Here is a 21,713-nt window from a genome sequence, read left to right as displayed (position 1 = left end):
TCAAAGGATCCCTTGATTTATACCCTATCAGCCAGAAGTGTACCGGTGGGGCGCAGTGGCTCACGCCTGTAATCCCAGCACTGTGGGAGGCCGAGGCGGGCAGATGACCTGAAGTCAGGCGTTCGAGACCACCCTGGGCAACATGGTGAAACCCCTCCTCTACTAAAAATACAAAGAATTAGCCGGGTGTGGCGGCACATGCCTGTAATCCCAACTACTCAGGAGGCTGAGGCAGGAGAATCGCTTGAACTCAGGAAGCCGAGGTTGCAGTGAGCCGAGATCATGCTATTGTACTCCAGCCTAGGTGACAGAGCAAGACTCTGTCTCAAAAAAAAAAAAAGGAGAAGTATAGGTAGCAACCTACTACTTATGATTGGCATCTGAAGTAGAGGTCCTCTTGTGGGATGGATTGAGCCCCCAGCCTGTGTGATCTGATGCTGTCTCCGGGTGGATAGTGTGAGAAATGAATTGGTGTCTGCTGGAGAACTGCCTGATGTGTGGGGAACCCCCATAACCAACATGGTGTCAGAAGTGCTTTGTTGCATGGTATGTAAGGGTAGAGAGAAAAAACAAGTTTGCTTTTTCTTCAGAGCACCTCTAGCCATAAAACTACTATATTCTTTGACCCAGTGATTCTACTTCTCACTATCTTTCTCAATGAATTAGTCACAGATGAAAATATAGATTCTGGCATAAGAATATTCACTGCAGTGTTGTTATGAAAATTAAAAAAAATAAAGATTCCTTATTACGGGCTTGGTTTAATACACTATGGCATATCTACATGGTAGAATATTATACAGCTAGTTACTTTTTTTATTTTTATTTTTTGAGATGGAGTTTTTCAGGCTGGAGTGCAATGGCATGATCTCAGCTCACTGCAACCTCTGCCTCTTGGGTTCAAGTGATTCTCCTCCCTCAGCCTCCCGAGTAGCTGGGATTATAGGCATGCGCCACCATGCCCGGCTAATTTTTTGTATTTTTAGTAGAGACGGGGTTTTACCATGTTGACCAGGCCAGTCTCAAACTCCTTACCTCAGGTGATCCATCCACCTTGGCCTCCCAAAGTGCTGGGATTACAGGTGTGAGCCACCATGCCCGGCCACAGCTAGTTACGTTTTAAAAGAACATTTAATGGCATAGGAAGGCAAACATGATTTGCTAGTAAATTGCTCAGCAGAATACAAAACAGTACAAGTATTTTGATCTCAATTTATTTAAAAACAAAATCATAGTAAAAAAGGAGAAAAAAATGATTGGCAGTGGTTATTGCTGAGTGGTGACATTAAGGTAGATTTTTATATTAATTTTTGTAATTTTCACATTTTCTGAATTTCCTTTTTTTTGAGACAGAATCTCGCTCTGTCACCCAGGCTGGAGTGCAGTGGCGTGATCTCGGCTCACTGCAAGCTCTGCCTTCTGGGTTCACGCCATTCTCCTGCCTCAGCCTCCCGAGTAGCTGGGACTTCAGGCGCCTGCAACCTCGCCCAGCTAACTTTTTGTATTTTTAGTAGAGACGGGGTTTCACCATGTTAGCCAGGATGGTCTTGATCTCCTGACCTCATGATCTGCCAGCTTCAGCCTCCCAAAGTTCTGGAATTACAGGAGTGTGCCACCACGCCCGGCCTGAATTTCCTATAATGAATACGCATTACTAAACTAGAAAAAGGGCAAAAACAAACAAACAAAAAACCCACAAATGATAAAAAAGGAAATTGGAAGGACATTCACCCTCATTAATACCAGGATGGAAAATGTGTGCTTAATTACAGTTACTAATCTGTTCCATCCCTTTTTATACCTATCAGTGTTGTCTCACCTCAATTCTATTGCATCACTTGCCATTATTCTATACTTTTAGATTTTCTAAATTTTGAGCCATAATTGTCAAGCACATGTCCTTAATAGTTTTTCATAAATCTTACTTGTTGCATCGTTCTTGCATAGAAGTAATTTCTTGAAATGCTGAAACAGTTTTCACAGCCCCTGAGCTTTCAGGAACATTCTGGATACTTCTGATGCGCTGAAAAAGTAGAGTCAGTAACAGCTGCTGCTTCTCCACGTTCTCTCCATATTGGCATAAACAGTCTAGCAGCTCAGAGAGTTCCTCTGTGGTGGCTGCCTCTTTTGTTTTGGAAATTTCAGGGAGTTCTTCCTGAAGATTATCTAAAATAATTGCCTCTCGTTCAATCTAATTCAAAAAACAAAAAGAACTAAAATAAATAAAATATACAATTACATTTCAGGACCTGAAGTAGCCATAATTTTTGTATGCTCTCTCTTTAAAGGGTTCCTAGTGCCATATCCTAGTCTGTTTTCCTATAGCTGGGAATATTAATCCTCTACTATCAGAATTCCATAATGCCCAGCTATTGCTCATGTAGATGTGTGACTGAAATGGAGTACTGCTGTTGTGGGCTGAAGGAAATGCTGTTGAATATCTTCATAAATAATGTATTTCTCTTTCAGATTTCAGTTGGATAAAGCAACATTTCTCCTGAGATAAGCACATGAGCTCCACCAAACTGCTTTCACTAAGTATAAGAGACTGGGCAACTACTGGATATGGAAAATTTTTCTGCTGGTCTCTTTTCTTTCACTTCCAATCCCTATATGCTAAAAAAGTAAGTCCAGCAGATTCTCATTACCCTGACATACAACAAAGGTAAAGCAGCCAGAATTACCAAACCAGTGAAGTATTTATCAATAATGGTGTACACAGAACTCAGAAATACATAACCTATTACATCACATATCTAGAAACTGGGAGTTCTACCAGCCCTGAACTCAACTAAGATGTAGAAAAAAGTCTCAAAGACCCCTGAATCAGGTCATTCTTGTGCCTCCCCTCGAATCCCCTGGCCTGCAGTACTCATTTATCAAATCCTGCCTCAGTGATGGTGAACTCTCCTGCTCCATGTTCAAACACAGTCATGGATCTTGCAATCATGACATTACAGGATATCACTCCAGTCATCTATGTTTATGATATCATGCTAACTGAAATGGTGAGGACCTGAATGTCCAGTCAGACATGCCAGAGGCTGAGAAACAAAGCCTGTGAAAATTCAGGAGCCCCAGTATCAGGGGTCCTGTGGCCTGGGGCATGCCGGGACTTCTCCTCCAAGGTAAAGGTCAAGTTGTTCAATCTTATAACTGTACCACTAAGAAAGAGACACAGCACTGAACAGACCTTTTGGGGTCTCGGAGGCAGTATATGCTATCCTTGGGATTACTGTTCAGATGCATTTATCAGAATGCTGCCAATGTCAAAAGAGGCATGGGGAAAAAGCACTGCAGCAGGGTCGGGCTATGGTATAAGCTGCCCTGCTGTTTGGGCTGTATGATCCAGTTGGGTACCCAATAACCAGAATACATGGATGCAGATGTAGACTGGCCACTGTCCAAGAGACCCAGGTGTGCAATGGGTGCTTCTCATCACCTCAAACCTAAATTCAGTTGAATTGTAAGTCCTGGTTCTTTGCCAGATAGCTACACTTCCACCAGGAAATGAGATAAGTGTTCCACTGCATCATTTTGTGTCCCCCTGCTGGAAACTAGCATGCAAATAAAGAAATTGTTACATCGATGGGGGAATTGTACATCTAGGGTTTCCAATGTGCATCAGGGTTGAAAAAACTGTGTCTGTAATCCAGGATTTAATGGGGCACCTCTTGGTGCTTACACACCAGAAATTGGCAGATTTAACTTGATAATAACCAGAAATGGGCAGCTGTAGCAACCACGATCCAGTAAGAGTAAAAAGAATAAAAGCTCAGACCTTTCCTGTTTCAGCTCCCCTCGTCTCCCACTCCTGTTCCCTGGGATCACTTTCCAAAATAAACTACCATTTGCAAGCCTCAGTCCCAAGCTCTGGTGTCCACTGTGAAGCTGCTAAGTGATTGAGAAGGGGGAATACAAGAGGGAGAACAATCTCTTTTTTTTTTGAGACGGAGTCTCTCTCTGTCACCCAGGCTGGAGTGCAGTGGCATGATCTCAGCTCACTGTAACCTCCACCCGCTAGGTTCAAGCAATTCTCTGCCTCAGCCTCCCGAGTAGCTGGGATTACAGGCACCCGTCACCATGCCTGGCTATTTTTTTTGTATTTTTAATAGAGACAGGGTTTCACCATCTTGGCCAGGCTGGTCTTGAACTCCTGACCTCGTGATCCACCCGTCTAGGCCACCCAAAGTGCTGGGATTACAGGCGTGAGCCACTGCTCCTGGCCACAATTTTTATCAGGACAATAATTTTACCCCAAAGCCAGGCAATTCTTCAACTTGGGAATGAATAAACAAACTGTATTACACCCACCCAAAGCAATACTACTCAGGAATAAACAGAAATGAACTACTAATACAAGCAGCAGCAAGAATTTCAAGTGCATTATGCTTAGTGAAAAAAAAGCAAACTCAAAAGGCCACAAACTGTAAGGAGTCCATTGATATGACATTCTGGAAATGGAAATAACTATGAGAACAGAAACAGATTAATGGTTCCAGGGGCTGGAGGTTATGGAAGGCACTGACCACAAAGAGGAACAAGGAAAACTTCTAGAGTGACAGAATTGTCTTAAACCTTGATTTTGTTGGTGATCATGTGACCGTGTGCACTTGTCAGAACAACATATTTTACACTAAAAAGTGTGAAGACAGCCCTAGAATCAGTAAAGTAGTTGCCAAAAAGCCTGTGCATTCACTTTTCCACCTAGAAGAGGCTTTGCAATACCTTGATGATTTTCCTTAGACATGGGATCCTAATAAAATTGGTTATAAAACTTTTAGGTTCACGGTCAATTGTAAAGTCTGGTCTAGAAAGGGAGAAGGACCCATAGCTGCATCATAAGCAAATCCAATGAAGGAGACCAAAAAACCCAGAACCAGCAGAAAAGAGACCCAACAAAGAAATGACTGTTGGTGCAAGTGGAAGAAGCCGGCCTCACATCTCCAATTATCTTTGACAATGTGACGTTCTTCCAGCACATTATGATCATCGAAGCATAAAACGATGATTCTGAATAACACAAGTGAATAGTTATAGTAAAGAGATTCTGTTTAAGAAAACAGGGAGGTAAAATTTTAGGGGGACACAAGTTCTATCAAAATTTAAATTTAGTTTTTAATTTGTAAACTTACAAACAGGCATTTAATTTTTAAAAAAGTCTACTGGTATAAACTGTTTATTTCATAAAGACTGGATTATTATGTTACTATAGACGACAGGTTTAAAGCAGAAATTCACTTTGTCATATATAAAAGCACCAATCATGCTAACAGAAGCTTACATGTAAGGGCTGTTAGATGATGTAGTTTTTACTGAATGGATAAAAGCTACACTAAAATCTTATATCAATTTGAGGTATGTAAATATTATGTAAGTTGACAGATTAATGGCTAAGCACCAGAGTCTAAGTTTGAATCCTCTTCCACCCCTTGTGAATTTGAGCAAGTTACTCAGTCTCACTTTCCTCATCTACAAAGTAAGGATAATAAAAATATCCTCAAAGAATTCTTGAATAGTGCTCTGAACTATCCTGTCACACAATAATTGCTCAATTTAGTAGTTGTTTTTATTATTGTTATTACAGGGAAGCATTTTTTTTTGCTCGTGCTACTCTTTGAAAAACATTTTGTTAGCAGATTTTGTCAAATGCTTATGTGAATAATTAGAAACTTCTATATGAATGGAGTCTGAATTAATAACACAGAATTGCAAATGGGTATATAGCAATAGCAATAATGTGATAAAATAAAAAGAGCGAAATCTTAGAATTAGCCCAGACCTGAATTTGAATAAGAGATGTCCCTCAACAAATATTTACTAAGTGCCCATTAAGCGCAGGGCCCTAGCCAGGTTCCAAGGTTACAGCAGTGAGTAGGACAGCCCCAGCCCCAGCCCACAGGGGTTTACAGCTTAATCAATCTCTACCTAGGGGCCTTGTGCCATTACTCAATCTGTCAGTGCTTCAGTTTCCCCATCGATAAAATGGTGATAAAATTTACTTCCCAGGGACAACGCAAAGATTCAGTCAGAACAGGTGTGAACTGCCTTCTCAGCACAGCGTAGTAACTCAATATATGGTATCACTATGGACAGGCAAGCACTGGTGCCAGCAGCCCCAACCAAAAGTGTAATTTACAAAGTTTATTTTAACATTCAAGAGACTATTCACTAGTCAGCCCTCACCAGGACCACTGATATAATATTCATTTTTAAGGATAATAGTTATAAGCAAGATAATACAATAGTGCTAAACATTTCATCCTAAGATAATTTTACGTTGTTTTTTTTGTTTGTTTGTTTGTTTTTGAGACAGTGTCTCACTCTGTTGCCCAGGCTGGAATGCTAGAATACAGTGGCATGATCACGGCTCACTGCAGTCTTGACCTCTCATCAAGAGATCCTCCCACCTCAGCCTCCCAAGAAGCTGGGACTACAGGCATGTACCACCATGCCCAGATTTTTTTTTATTTTTTGTAGAGATGGGGTTCACTCCATTGCCCGGGCTGTTCTAGAACTCCTGGGCTCAACCAATTCTCCTGTCTCAGCCTCCCAAAGTGCTGGGATTACATAGGTGAACCACTGCACCCGGCTATCTTTAACTTTCTAAATTAATTTTCTTTCTAAATATAGGTGATACCTAAATCCTGAACCAAGGTTAAATTAACATTTGTGATTGATATATATCATGCAGGTTTTGAGACTATTTTCAAAAAGAACATCATACCCTCATATATTTTTAGGTCCACATTTAACAATTACAGTTAATTTCCATAGTTAAAAATTATAGATAATTTCAAAATTATTTGGTGATTACACATATTACCTAATTCTAAACCTTTCGTATAATGTAGAGACAGTTATTTCCAAGAGGGGTTAAGTTATTTTCACAATAAAGATTGTAAAACTCAAACCAGCTAGTAGTCACTTATTAATAAGAATTATCTGCTATCAATAAAGGCACTACTATAAAATAATCCGAATAAGTTCTTGGAGGTTATCTTAATAAGGCCTGACATCTATAAACATTTATGTATCATGTATAAGTGATGTACACAAATGGTATAGGCTAAGGACTCGTTTTATAGAAAAACAAGGTGAAAGTAATAAAACAATTTAAATAACATGTTAGAAATTACGTGGTTTGTTGAAAATGAAGCACTCACTTCTTCACTGACAAATTTCCATTCTTGCTTCAGTTCTTCACACCACATCTCCCACTCTTTAGCAGCTTCCAGCAAACTCAGCCATTTCTCCCACAGAGCCGACACGATCTTGAGCAAACATATGCCATCATTTTCTGTGCACCTGAGTCTCAAGAGTCTAAGGATGTGTCGTAGTTTCATTAACTCTTCTTTGGTTGATAGAAGATTTGACACCAAGGCCTTAAGAAAGAAAAGAAAAAAAATAAGAGGGACAAACTATTATGTTTTTCCTGAAACTTACAAACTCTTTTAAATCCTGAACAATTAATTATTTCAATCTTCCATAAGTATTGCATGATCCACTTCTTATCCTTTTAGAAGTCAATTTAGACCAAATGAGAATTATCTATGTATTATTGTATTCTGCATGAATTTGGGATTACAGGGACAAATAATGACCCATAAACCACTTTTTCCGAGAAAGAACGTACTTTCAAAAGCAAATATTTGCCAGACGCAGTGGCTCATGCCTGTGATCCCAGCACTTTGGGAGGTCAAGGTGGGTGGATCCTGAGATCAGGAGATCGAGACCATCCTGGCCAACATGTTGAAACCCCATCTCTATTAAAAACACAAAAATTAGCTGGGCGTGGTGGCATGTGCCTGTAGTCCCAGCTACTCAGGAGGCTGAAGCAGGAGAATTGACTGAACCTGGGAGGCACAGGTTGCAGGGTTGCAGTGAGCTGAAATTGTGCCACTGCACTCCAGCCTGGGCAACAGAGTGAGACTCCGTCTAAAAAAAAAAAAAAATCTATAAGCGGCTGGGCACAGTGGCTCATGTAGCACTTTGGGAGACTGAGGCAGGATGATTGCTTGAGGCTAGGAATTCAAGACATAGCAAGGCAACATAGCAAGACCCTGTCTCTACAAAAAATTAAAAAATTAACCAGGCATGGTGGTGTATGCCTATAGCCCCAGCTACTCAGCAGGTTGGGATGGGAGGATCCCGTGAGGCCAGGAGCTCAAGGCTGTGATAAGCCATGATTGCACCGTTGTACTCCAGTCTGGGTGACAGAACAAGACCCTGTCTTATTTAAAAAAGAAAAAAAAAAAATCTAAAAGTACAATAGCCCTCATTATTTGGATTTCTCCTTTCAAGGTTTCAGTTACTTGTGATTAACAACGGTCCAAAAATACTAAAAAATTCCAGAAGGAAAAAATGTGTAAGATTTATTTGTATAAAATGTATGTTTTATTTGTATATAAATATATAAGTGCTACTCTGACTAGTGTGATGAAATCTCAAGCCATCTCTTTCCATCCCACCTAGGATATGAATCTTCCCTTTGTCCAGCACATCCATGCTGTATATGTTCCCCGCCTACGAGTCATTTGGTAGCCTTCTTGGTGATCAGATCAACTGTTGTGGTATCAAATGCTTGTGTTCCAGATGAATAGTAGCCCAACGCTACCTCACCATGGCTATATCATTTCATTTCATCACTTCATTTCACTACCTCACTTCATTTCATCACCCAGGCATTGTATAGTCTCATGTCATCACGAGAAGAAGGGTGAAAACAGTACAATAACATATTTTGAGAGAAAGGGACCATATTCACCTAACTTTTATTACAGCATATTGTTATAATTTCTGTTATTGTTGTTGACCTCTGACTGTACCTAATTTATAAATTAAACTTTTATCATAGGTGTGTATAGGAAAAAAATTATATACATAGAGTTCAGTGTTATTCACAGTCTCAAGCATCCACTGGGTGTCTTGGAATGTATCCCCTGTGGATAAGGGGGGACTAGTGTACATTTTGTTATTTTAAGTCTCACATTTTACTAAGTAGTTCCTTTGCACAATACTTCCTATATCAACCACCAACACAATATTAAAAGGTTTTTCTTGGTTCGCTTTTGTTTTTGGGGATTGTTAACTACAGACGATTTAGAAAGTCCTCATCCAAATCCTAATAACATAATACCACAGATTCTAACAGATGAAAATAAGCAAAAGCTCAAATTGCTTTGTAACAGTCTAAGAAGTCACCAGAATTTAGAGCTTATGACAGTTGCAGTAAGCCATCAGTGGACAATGACAAGGCTGTCACTGATCCAGCAGTATCCCTCAAAGTCATGTGAGAGGCGATGCTTTAGAAAAGCCATTAGTGAGGACAGGATGCTATTGGGGGGATGACTGTCTGTGAACCTGATTAATTAAATCTCTCAGTACCATTGCTTCATTTCCTTCCTTCTGGCTTTTTAAGCTTCAATATATTACATAAAGCCAGGTGCAGTGGCTCGCACCTGTAATCCCAGCACTTTGAAAGGCCAAGGCTGGAGGATGGCTTGAAGTCAGGAGTTCAAGAGCAGCCTGGTCAACATAGTGAAACCCCGTCTCTACTAAAAATACAAAAATTAGCTGGGCATGGTGGCGGGCACTGTAATCCCAGCTACTCAGGAGGCCGAGGCAGGAGAATCAAATCACTTGAACCCGGGAGGTAGAAGCTGCAGTGAGCCAAGACCGCATGACTGCACTCCAGCCTGGGCAAGACTGTGTCTCAAATATATATATAACATTACTCTCTGGCTTTCGATTTGAGGAATATTCATGGGTATTTAACTCAGCGTGAAGATTTCTATGGGTCTTAACAGGGCCACATTCTCTGCTGCCTCTGCCAGTTTGTTCTGCAATTTTTTGCACACAGACTTACTGGCTAATTGCCAATACTATTACCTTGCTCTGTTCCAAGCTCTCTAAAGCTTCTCTGTAAGACAGTGGCAACGAGGACATGGACTGTCCAAGAACTGTCTCCATTTTGCTGAGGTTACTGTAAATATCCTCTTCAATTTTTCTATAGCATTTGTAATTCTCAAGATACCTAGTGAGTCACAGTTAGAAAAAAAAGTATTAAATTTTATTTAACACAATAAATTCAAAATTTCCCAGAATAAATATTCCACACTTAATTTTTAAGAAAAGATAAGACAACTTTTGTTTTTGCTAGCTAATGCATTTTAAAATGTTTTCTAAGAAGTTTTTATTCCCAAAGGGACCTGCATATGGGTTTAAATGCAAACTTGAAAAGGAAGGAAGGGCTGTCCTCTAAAATGAAGATTTTTTTTTTTTAAGTTCACTTCAGTAAAATGAAAACTGCATTCTCAAACACACTGATGAGCTGTAAATTGGTACAATTCTTGTGGAAAACCACTTAGTCTTAAAACTATTCCTATATTTGACCCATTAATGCAGCTTCTGCAATTTACCTTAAGAACTGTATCCTAAACATATAGAACTTATCCTAAATCTTTTGCATAGTAAAACATCTTTACTCACTAGACTATTAATTAAAACAGCACATATTGGAATACCCTTATCTAACAAAGGTATGATTAAGAAATTAAAACAATCGTATACAATATTATAGAGTAATTACAATTACTTTTACAAAGTATTTGTTACAATCAAGAAAAGAACTGTTATAAAATTTTAAAATAAAGCTGGATATTTGATATTTTATATATAGCATATATATTTTAAAACACTATAAAATTATGCATACAAAAACAGACACAGCCTAAATCCCCCATTGAATGTAACTAAAAACTCTATATCAAATTATTCTTAAAAAACAACTCTTAAAATGTGTGAATAAATTGACAAGGAATTAGGGAGTCAAACTGTAAAATGGAAATATACAGAAATAGGCAAAGTTGTAGGACCAGTTTTTTGCCTTGAGGGCACTTGAGTTTCAATTTTCTTTGATTCCTACTGAAAGGTGGGGGACAGACCATAAAGCTGGGAGCCAATCCCAGGATGGGTGTCTAACAGAAAACTCCCTCTGCAAGAATATTTGTAACACATATAACTATAAAGGACCACTCTCTAAAATACAGAATTCCTAGAAATCAGTAAGAAAAAAACCACCGATAAAATTGGGTTAAGGCTTGAATAAGCATTTTACAGAAGAGAAAACATGAATGACCAATAAGCATTCAAAAAAAGAGATCAAACTAATTAGCAGTAACAGAAGTGCAAATTAAAACCACGATGAAATACCTCTTCTTACTCATCAGATTGGCAAAAATTAAGTTTCACAATATCAAATGTTGGCAAGGATATGGGACAATTGGAATACTTATATGCTGCTGGTTTGAGTGGAAACTGGCAAAATCATTTGGCATTAAAAATTTAGGATGTCCATAACCTTTTGTTCTGAATGATCACACTCCTAGATATTTACCCAAGGGAAGTTATTACACTTAAAAATTTTCCTAAGTAGCACTGTTTCTGAATGCAAAAACTGGGAGCAATCCAAATGTCCATCAATAGCTAAGTAAATAAATTTTACTAAGAACATGAATAAACCTCAGAGTCATAATGATGGGTTTGAAAAAATGAAGTGAGGTATGCAGGAGGAGCAAGATGGCTGAATAGAAGCCTCTACTGATCATCCTCCCCACAGGAACACCAAATTTGACACGTATCTCCATACAAAAGCAACTTCATAAAAACCAAAAATTACGCGAGCAATCACAGTACCTAGTTTTAACTTCATATCTCTGAAAGAGGCACGGAAGAGGATAAAAAAGGCAGTCTTGAATTGCTGATGCCACTTCTCACCCATTCCCCAGCAGCAGCAGCATGGCAGGGAGAAGAATCCATGCACTTGGGGGAGGGAAAGCGCAGCAACTGGGGAGCTTTGCATTGGAATGCAGTGCTGCCAACATAGGACAGAACTCAGCCAGCACCCATGAAGCATTTAGACTAGCCCTAGCCAGAGGGCAACTACCCATCCCAGTGGTTGAAACTAGAATTGCAGCAAGCCTTGCCACCTCAGGCTAAAGTACTCTGGGGTCCTAAATAAACTTGAAAGGTTGTCAAGACCACAAAGACTGCAACTCCTAGGTAAGTCCTAGTGCTGTGCTACAATCAGAGCCAGTGGACTTGTTGGGGCATGCAACCAAGTGAGACACCAGCCAAGGCAGCTAAGGGAGTCCTTGGCATTACCCCTCCTCCAACCTCATGAACCACAGCTCACAGTTCCAAAAGACACCCCTTCTTTCTACTTGAGGAGAGGGGAGGGAAGAGTAAAGAGGACTTTGTCTTGCAACTTGGATACCAGCTAAGTAGGACTGGGTACTGGGCAGTCATGAGGCTCCCATTCCAGGCCCTAGCTCCTAGATGACATTTCCAGACACACCCTGGGCCAGAAGGGAACCCACTTCCTCGAAGGGAAGGACCCAGTCCTGGCAGGATTCATTGCCTGCTGACTAAAGAGCCCTAGGGCCCTGAATAATCAACAGTGGCAACCAGGTAGTACACACTGTGGGCCTTGGGTGAGACTGAGACATGCTGGCTTCAGGTGGGACTCAGCACATTCACAGTTGTGGTGGCTACCAGGAGAGGCCATTTCTGCTTCAGAAAGCAGAGGAAAGAGTAAAGGAGACTGTCTTGAGCTTAGGTACCAGCTAAGCCACAGTGGGGAAGAGTACTAAGTGAGCTCTTGGCGTCTAGCTATTAGCTCTTGGACAGTATCTCTGGACCCACCCTGGGCCACAGGAGAGAGCCCACTGTCCTGAATGGTGAGTCCCAGGCCTGGCAGCATTCACCACAAGCCGACTGAAGACCCCTTGGGCCTTTAGTGAACATGAGTAGTACCCTGGCAGTACTTTCTGTGGGCCTGTAGTGGTGGTGGACATGGGAAAAGGAGAGACAAGACGTGAAGGACTTTGTCTTGTGGTTTGGGTGCCAGCTCAGCCACAGTAGCACACAGCACCAGGTAGATTCCTAAGGTTTCCAACTCTAGGCAATGGCTCCCAGACAGCATATCTGAACTCACCTAGGTACAGGGCAACTCTCCACCCTTAAGGGAAGGACACAAGCCTGGCTGGCTTCATCACCTGTTGATTGTAGAGCCCAAGGGCCTTGAGCAAACATAGGCAATAGCCAGGTACTATTTACAGAGGGCCGTGGGCAAGGCCCAGTGCTGATGCTATGCTGACTTCAGGTCTGATCCAGTGCACTCTCTGTAGTGGTTGCCACAAGGGTGCTTGTGTCACCCTTACCCCAGCTCTAGGCAGCTCAACACAGAGATTCTGTTTGTTTGGGAGAAAGTGAGGGAAAACAACGAGTCTCTGCCTCTTAATCCAGAGAATTATTCCAGATCTTATACAAGACCACCAAGGTGGTAGCTCTATGACTCTGCAAAAACCACATTATTAGGCTTGGGGTATCCTGTAAGCAGATGACTACCACGACCGAAAACTTAGATCGCAACACTCAAGTCTCTTAGAATACCTGGAAAGCCTGCCCAAGAAGGACAGGTACAAGCAATTCCAGATTGTGACTTAAATAAATACCTGAGACTTCAATGCCCAGACACTGACAAACATCCACAAGCATCAAGACCATCCATGAAAACATGACTTCACCAAACAAACTAAATAAGTCACCAGGAACCAATTTCAGAGAGAGAAATATGTGACCTTTCAGACAGAGAATTCAAAATAGCTGTTTTGAGGAAAATCAAAGAAATTCAAGACAACAGAGAAGGAATTCAAAATCCTATCAGATAAATTTAACAACGTGATTGAAATAATCAGAAAGAATCAAGCAGACATTCTGGGGTTGAAAACTGCAATGGACATACTGAGGAATGCATCAGAGTCTCTTACCAGCAGAACTGATAAGCAGAAGAAAGAATTACTAAGCTTGAAGACAGGCAATTTGAAAATACACAGTCAGAGGAGATAAAAGAAAAAAGAATAGAAAAAAAATAAAGCATGCCTACAAAATCTAGAAAATAGCCTCAGAAAGGTAAATCAAAGAGTTATTAGGCTGGATGCGGTGGCTCACACCTGTAATCCCAACACTTTGGGTAGCAGAGAAGGGCGGATTACTTGAGGTCAGGAATTCAAGACCAGCCTGGCTGACATGGGGAAACCCTGTCTCTACTAAAAATACAAAATATTAGCCAGTGTGGTGGCTTGTTCCTGTAATCTCAGTTACCTGGGAGGCTGAGGCAAGAGAACTGCTTGAACCTGGGAGGTTGCGGTGAGCCAAGACTGTGCCACTGCACTCCAGCTTGGGTGACAGAGTGAGATTCTGTCTCAAAAAAGAAAAAAAGAGTTATTGGCCTTAAAGAGGAGGTAGAGGGAGAGACAGTGGGTCAAAAGTTTGCTCAAAGAGTTTACTCAAAGAGATCCTAACAGAGAACTTCCCAAACCTATAGAAAGATACCAATAAACGTTTCTGGGAAAACTGGATTATCTATCTATATCTTCATCCAGAAAAATGAAACTAGACCTCCTATCTCTCATCATATACAAAACTCAAATCAAAATGGATTAAAGACTTAAATCTAAGACCTATGAAACTACTAAAAGAAAACATTGGGGAAAACGCTCTAGGACACTAGACTGGGCAAAGATTTCTTGGGTAATAATACCCCACAGGCACAGGCAACCAAAGTAAAAATGTACAAATGGGATAGCATCAAGTTAAAAAGCTTTTGCACAGCAAAGGAAATAATCAACAAAGTGAAGAGACAACCCACAGAACAAGAGAAAATATTTGCAAACTACCCATCTGACAAGGGATTAATAACCAGAATGTATGGGGAGCTCAAATAACTCTATAGGAAAAAAATTAATAATCCAATTAAAAAGTGAGCAAAAGATCTGAATAGATATTTCTTAAAAGAAGACATACAAATGGCAAACAGATATGAAGAGGTGTTCAGCATTACTGACCATCAGAGAAATGCAAATCAAAACTACAATGAGACATCATCTCATCCAGTTAAAATGGCTTTTAGCCAAAAGACAGGCAATAATAAATGCTGGCAAGGATGTGGAGAAAAGAGAATCTTCATATGCTGTTGGTGGTAATGCAAATTAGTACAACCACTATGGAGAACTGTTTGGAGGATCCTCAAAAAAACTAAAAATAGAGCTACCATATGATCCCAGAATCCCACTGTTGTGTATATACCCAAAAGAAATCAGTATATTGAAGAGACAGCTGCACTCCCATGTTTATTGCAGCATTATTCACAATAGTCAAGATTTGGAAGCAAGCCAAGGGTCCATCAACAGATGAGTGGATGAAGAAAATGTGGTATATATACACAAAGGAGTACTATTTAGCCATAAAAAAAAATGAAATCCTGTCATTTGCAACAATATAAATGGAACTGGATGTCATTATGTTAAGTGAAATAAGCCAGGCATAGAAAGACAAACATTGCATATTCCCACTTACTTGTGGGATCTAATAATCAAAACAATTGAATTCATGAACATAGAAAGTAGCAGGATGGTTACCAGAGGCTGGGAAGAGTAGTGGGGGAGGTGGAAGGGAGATGGTAAATGGGTACAAAATAATAGAAAGAATGAATAAGATCTAGTATTGATAGCACCACAGAGTGACTACGTTCAATAGTAATTTAACTGTACGTTTAAAAATAACTAAGAGTACAGTTGGACTGTTTGTAACACAAAAGATAAATGCTTGAAATGAATATCTCATCTACCCTGATGCAATTATTACACACTGATTACCCGTATCAACATATTCCATATCCGCCATAAATATATATACCTATATACTCACAAAAATTAAAAATTAAAAAAAAGAAATAACAGAAGAATGCATGCACTAGGTATTAGTTTGAAATTGTGAAAACAGGACACACGAACACATAGTAAAAGTACAACAGGGAGTTCAAGACGAGCCTGACCAACATGGAGAAATCCTGTCTCTACTAAAAATACAAAAAATTAGCCAGGCGTGGTGGCATATGCCTGTAATCCCAGCTACTCAGGAGGCTGAGGCAGGAGAATTGCTTGAACTCGGGAGGCAGAGGTTGCAGTGAGCCAAGATCGTGCCACTGCACTCCAGCCTGGGCAACAAAAGCAAAACTTTGTCTCAAAAAAAAAAAAAGTACAACAAAAGTCAGGAAAATGGTAAACAAAATTTGGGAGAATGGTTATTTCTGAGAAGAGAGAGGAGGACCACACAAGAGAACTCAAATTAATGATGTCCTTTTGGGTACAAAGATGTTAGTTTTATCATTATTACTTATACCATGCATGTACTTTTATAAACAATCTGTTGTGTGTACCCAATATTAAATAGGAAAAAAAAAAAAAACAGAAGAAATACAATATTTACCAGAGTTTTCTTTACATTGTAATTTTTTTCTACTTAACCATATTTTCCAAATTATCTCTAATGCATAGGTGTTAATGATAAAGAAAAAAACCTACATTTTATGTTCTTAAAACTATTAAAATATAGTTTAATTATATCTTAAAACAATATTTTATGTTCTTAAAGATTACCTTTGGAAGAGGACCTACCTTTCTGCCTCAGTTTCCTGTGCTTTGAAAGCTTCCTTCATTGCTGAGTTCTTAGAAACTAGTTCCTGTAAAGTACACTGAAGTTGTAGTTTGGCTTCGGGGCTGGATATCATTCCCAGTTTCTCAGTGAGGTCCTGGATGTGTGCTACTGTGGATTCCAATTCCTCTTGTTTTCGAAGAGGCATCTCTAAAGATTCTTCTGGATTACCAACATCTACTCTGTAGGGTATAATGATGGCTTCGAGGGAAGTGATGCTCTCCACTGCCCTGGTGACTGCTTCTTTATAGCGTGTTAGATTTTCATAAGCATCATTCAAGACATTCTAGTGAATAGGAGATTAAATGCTGTGACAAAACTGTCAAACTTTTGGAATTTCTGTCATTCTTAAGTATTCGTGGTGCATTGATAATATGTCTCTGAGTCTTTATTATTATTATTATACTTTAAGTTTTAGGGTACATGTGCACAATGTGCAGGTTTGTTACATATGTATACATGTCTCTGAGTCTTATAAGAGTTAGCATTTGCATTTTACAGTTTGACAATATTACACTATTATTTGTAAGCAAATAACATTGTATTAAAAAAGTTGTTTCCAGGCCGGGCGTGGTGGCTCACACCTGTAATCCCAGCACTTTGGGAGGCCGAGGCAGGTGGATCACGAGGTCCAGAGTTCAAGACCAGCCTGGCCAATATGGTGAAACCCCATCTCTACTAAAAATACAAAAATTAGCTGGGCGTGGTGGCACACGCCTGTAGTCCCAGCTACTTGGGAGGCTGAGGCAGAAGAATTGTGTGAACCCGGGAGGCGGAGGTTGCAGTGAGCCGAGATCATGCCACTGCACTCCAGCCTGGGTGACAGAGCAAGACTCCATCTCAAACAAACAAACAAAAAAGTTGTTTTCAGATTTAATAAGAAAAACAATCTAAATTCAAAATAACATCTCAAGAATAATGTCTATTAATGTATCTTCCTGCTTTGGAACTCTTGTACTAGACTATGAATTAAACAAAACAATGGATTACGTTTAATGTATATAACCTTAATCAGTATTTGTGAACAAATGAAAATAAAACAAAATCTCTAGACCTTTTATGTTTTTAAACTAATTTCTCTGCCACTAACTTTAGTTTAGGTACATCATTGAATGAATATCTCCAGACTTGAGTCATCTCATTGAAATTACAAATAGTTGAAATAAATAAAGGTCCCTTCCAGTTCAGTTCTAATCCTATTATTTTTGGGATTTATGCACATTGTTTCCCGAAACTGTATTAAAATTCAAGTGGAGAAATACTCAAATTACTCATTTATTACAAAACTATTTAAGGAATATAGGTTCATAATACTTTACATTTCCACAGCATTTACACCTAACAAAATATTCCTGATATAGTATCTCACAATAACTCTGTGAATTAGAAAAGGGAGTTAACTTCCCCTTCTAAAAATTTAATGTGATCAATCTGAAAACACTATGTATGGCATTACATTCAGCACAGTGTGAATTTCAATGATGCCTAAGACATCCACTCTATCAAAAGGAAGGGAAGGGAGTGTGTTGGCGTCACTTTCCAACAGAGGTGAGCAAATAATCACAACTTACTCAACTCTGCTGCTATAGCATGAAAACAGATACAGTCAATACAAAAACAAATGGGTATGGCTATATTCCAATAAAACTTTGTTTATAAAAACCAGGCACTGCGGGAAGGATTTGGCCCATGGACCTTAATGTGATGCTCCCTGCTCTGGTTCTGTTACTGTTCTCAGGACTCTGAGAAAAATCTTCATGTTTCTAAACTTCGATTTCCTTATTTTTAAACGGGGCTAATAATAGCACTCATCTCACAGAGTTGCTATGAAAATTCAACATGAAATTTTTAGCACAGTGCCTCCAACACTGTAAGTTCTACATAAATGTTAGTTATTATTTGGTGTTCTTCCCTCTACACCATAATTCTTCCATTATATCTTACTACCTCTAAAACCAAAACAGAAAACAAATTTTAAAAAATGTTCTGAGCTCAACAGAGACTACGAGGAAAACAGAAATAAAAGAGTCAGATTTGTCCTTTTCTAAACTAGAAGGCACTGCATGTAGATGCAGTATGAGTCACGATTACAAACCAGATCACTGTAATTTTTGAAAATGGCTATCTTTCTGTAGAGAATTTCCATGTAGAACCTATAGCTTCTTTAGAATTACAGACATTAGCAAAACAGAAAATGACAAAATAAAAATAGATGCACTAACTGCCCAATTTTATTTTATTTTACTTATTTATTTTTTTGAGACAGAGTCTCACTTGGTCACCCAGGCTGGAGCGCAGTGCCGGGATCTTGACTCACTACAACTTCCGCCACCCTGGTTCAAGTGATTCTTGTACCTCAGCCTCCTGAGTAGCTGGGATTACAACCATGTGCCACCATACCCAGCTAATTTTTTTTTTTGTATTTTTAGTAGACATGTAGTTTTGCCACGTTGGCCAGGCTGGTCTCTACCTGGCCTCAAGTGATCCACCAGCCTTGGCCTCCCAAAATGCTGGGATTACAGGTGTGAGCCCCCGCACCCAGCCACTAACTGCATAATTTTTAAAACTTACTGTGCGCAAATCAATGCTTGTGTTAAGCTGCATCTGAAGATCTTCAAACTCACGTAGTTTTGTCTCCACATCACTCACTTCAGAAGAGTTTTCTTCTCTTTGCTTCTCAATAGCATTCACAGCTTTAATACTACACATTTCTGCCCAAACTTGCTCCTGAAATGCTTCACAATTGTCCTTTTCATTTTGAATATGTTTAATTTCCAAATTTATAAGTAAAGGCTGCTGTAATTGAGATTTTATCTGATTTAAAACATGTAAGGAAGTTTCTAGTTTGTCCTGAAAATTCTTTTCATCCAATTCTTTTGGTGAGAGTTCTAATACCATGTTTTGGAGAACTTTGTATAACTTATCATTTTCTTCTGCATTCAGCTTTATTTGTAGTATTTCTTTCTCTTTGAATGAGTCATCAAAGGCCTTATTTTCATTTAATTTCTTTATTATCTCATCACATAAACACTTGGCTTTCTCAATTCTCTGACTTAAAATTTGGGCATTGAGCAGTCTGCTTTCTGGAGAGCTATCAGGAGCTTTTAGTACTACTTCAGTCATTTTCTTAATTTGCAAATCAACAGCTCTCATTTTACTTAGTAATGCCTGATATTTGCCATGTTCTTCCTCAAATGTGTCCAACTGCTTAATTTTTTCTTCAAGTTCCTTTTCTTTTTCAAATACTTGGGTTTGTAACCGGTCAAGTTGTGAAAAATCCCAGTTTAGTCCAATATAGTCAAACACTTTTTTAAGTTTCAATACCTGTAAGATGCAACACTTAATAGCGGTGAGTCTGTCTTTAAGATTATAGATCTCCTCTTTAACACCTTTATTTACTTCTTGATTAAGTAATAGTTCATTGCGCTGTATATTGTCAACCTCCTCCTGAAGCACTGATGTTTTTTCATGGAATTGTCTGCAAAACTTTATCTTGTGTTCCACTTCATTACATTTATTCTGAATGAATCTTTGTATTCTGTTGGTCCTAATCTTAAGATTTTTCAACTGATCATCCAGAAATAATCTTTCAAACACATTCAGCTCCTCATAGATGTTTGTTAGCTCCTGAAGATGTGTTGAGATTCCACTGTCAATTTCTTGCAATTCCTTCTGAGATGCCTCCAAAGTAACATGGTGATGTTTTAGTTCAGCTTCCGTGGCAGTTGTCTCCACCCTGGGAATTATCAGTGTTTCACTTTTTTGAACCATAAGTTGAAACTTCCTTATTATCGCAAAAAAATTGCTTCTTTCTTCCAACTTAAATTCTAATTGCTGTGATCTTTGAGTTGATTTTAAAACCAGCATTTGGTATTGATTCCGTAAGTCCTCTAGGGTATTATTTAAATCACCGCCCTCATAGGTTGTAAGGCTAGGAACCTTATCTTTGACCTCTTCAGCCAACGATTCCACAGACTGCTGCCTAGCTAGAATGCCATCATGTGTCACTTTGCACTTTCTGATCTGTGAAAGAATGTCATCTGGGAGAAGGGGAATGGAGGGATTAAGTTCACCCAACAAATTCTTGGCCCATAAGATAGTATTTTTCATCTTGTTCCTTATGTCACACTTCTTAATCTGATTTTCTGCTTCTAAGTGTAATGGCTCCAATGTTTCCCATTGTTTCTTCAAGTTATTTATTCCATCCTCCAAATTCTTCTTTTCTTTTTCTCCCCAAATCCTCTTCATCTGAAGTTCAGCTTGCCCCTTTAAAACAGAAAATCCATGTTTGGTAGCCTGGAGGTCAGTGGTCAAGGCAATCATGCTTTGGTTCCCTGCCTGTTCTTCTGGAGACTTCAGCCTTAACTGTAGATGTTGCTGCTGCTGTTGCAGAGAAATCTCAGTGTCCTGTACCTTATTCATGAGGGTTGTAAATTCATCATATTCCACTACCTGCTGAGAATACTTCTTTTGAATCTGTTGTTCCACTTGTTCCCAATCATGTTCAAGTTGCTTAATCTGGCTTTCCAACAATTTCTTATCCATGTCAGTCACATGGTTTGATAAATTCTCCCATTTGATTTTCAAGTTGCCTAAAGAATCTTTCTCTTTTTCTATGGATGCTATGAACTTTTTAATTTTGTCCAGATACATTACACTGTCCAGGGGTCCTCTAGAAAAAGAATAAAAATAGAGCTTGTTAATATTTAATGCTTATTCTACATTAAAATATGGATAAATATCATTAGAAGAATTCTGCTCTAAATTCACAGAAAAAATTAGGCTGCCTATAAAAATAATCTATCCTTAAAACAAAAATCAGAATCCTGTTTACTGTGGCTTTCAATTGGTGTAGAAAACTCTCCTATAAAATGAGTATCTTGACTTTTACTTTCAGTGAAAAAAAAAAACAAAGAAAATGAGTATCCCAAAAATGAATAACCACAGGAAAAAAAAATGAAGAGTGAAGGGAAGAACGTACATAAAAATATTTTGTAAACTGTAAAGTACTTGTATAAAGGTTAGTCTAGGAATGAGAGATATTGCCATAATATCCAACCCCCTTGTCATCTTTTCAACAAAGGGAAAAATACTGACTAAAAAGCTGTAATCATCAAGCTAATCTAAAATTGTTTCCTTGAGGGCTATTACTGAAA

The 21,713-nt window shown here is 39.0% G+C and overlaps 1 protein-coding gene across 13 annotated transcripts in view; it reads right to left on the bottom strand.

The window, feature by feature from the left end:
• SYNE2 (spectrin repeat containing nuclear envelope protein 2) overlaps positions 1-21,713 on the bottom strand; it is a 368,208-nt gene that overhangs the window by 149,942 nt on the left and 196,553 nt on the right. For 10 of the 13 annotated variants that reach the window (XM_054530190.2, XM_054530185.2, XM_054530188.2 and 7 more), the window contains 6 exons: positions 19,129-21,229; positions 16,521-16,843; positions 14,167-14,262; positions 9,892-10,036; positions 7,167-7,385; positions 1,926-2,191 (listed from right to left, as the gene is read on the bottom strand). In XM_054530190.2, the coding sequence (XP_054386165.2) occupies positions 1,926-2,191; positions 7,167-7,385; positions 9,892-10,036; positions 14,167-14,262; positions 16,521-16,843; positions 19,129-21,229 (3,150 nt within the window). The remainder of the gene's footprint in view (positions 1-1,925; positions 2,192-7,166; positions 7,386-9,891; positions 10,037-14,166; positions 14,263-16,520; positions 16,844-19,128; positions 21,230-21,713) is intronic. The other 3 variants (XM_024231359.3, XM_024231361.3, XM_024231362.3) reach the window with 1 other exon arrangement.

Source organism: Pongo abelii, chromosome 15, assembly GCF_028885655.2.
Source record: "Pongo abelii isolate AG06213 chromosome 15, NHGRI_mPonAbe1-v2.0_pri, whole genome shotgun sequence".
Lineage (NCBI taxonomy): Eukaryota > Metazoa > Chordata > Mammalia > Primates > Hominidae > Pongo > Pongo abelii.
The sequence above is the reverse complement of the archived record's forward strand: the minus strand, read 5'-3'. Positions and strand labels throughout refer to the sequence as shown.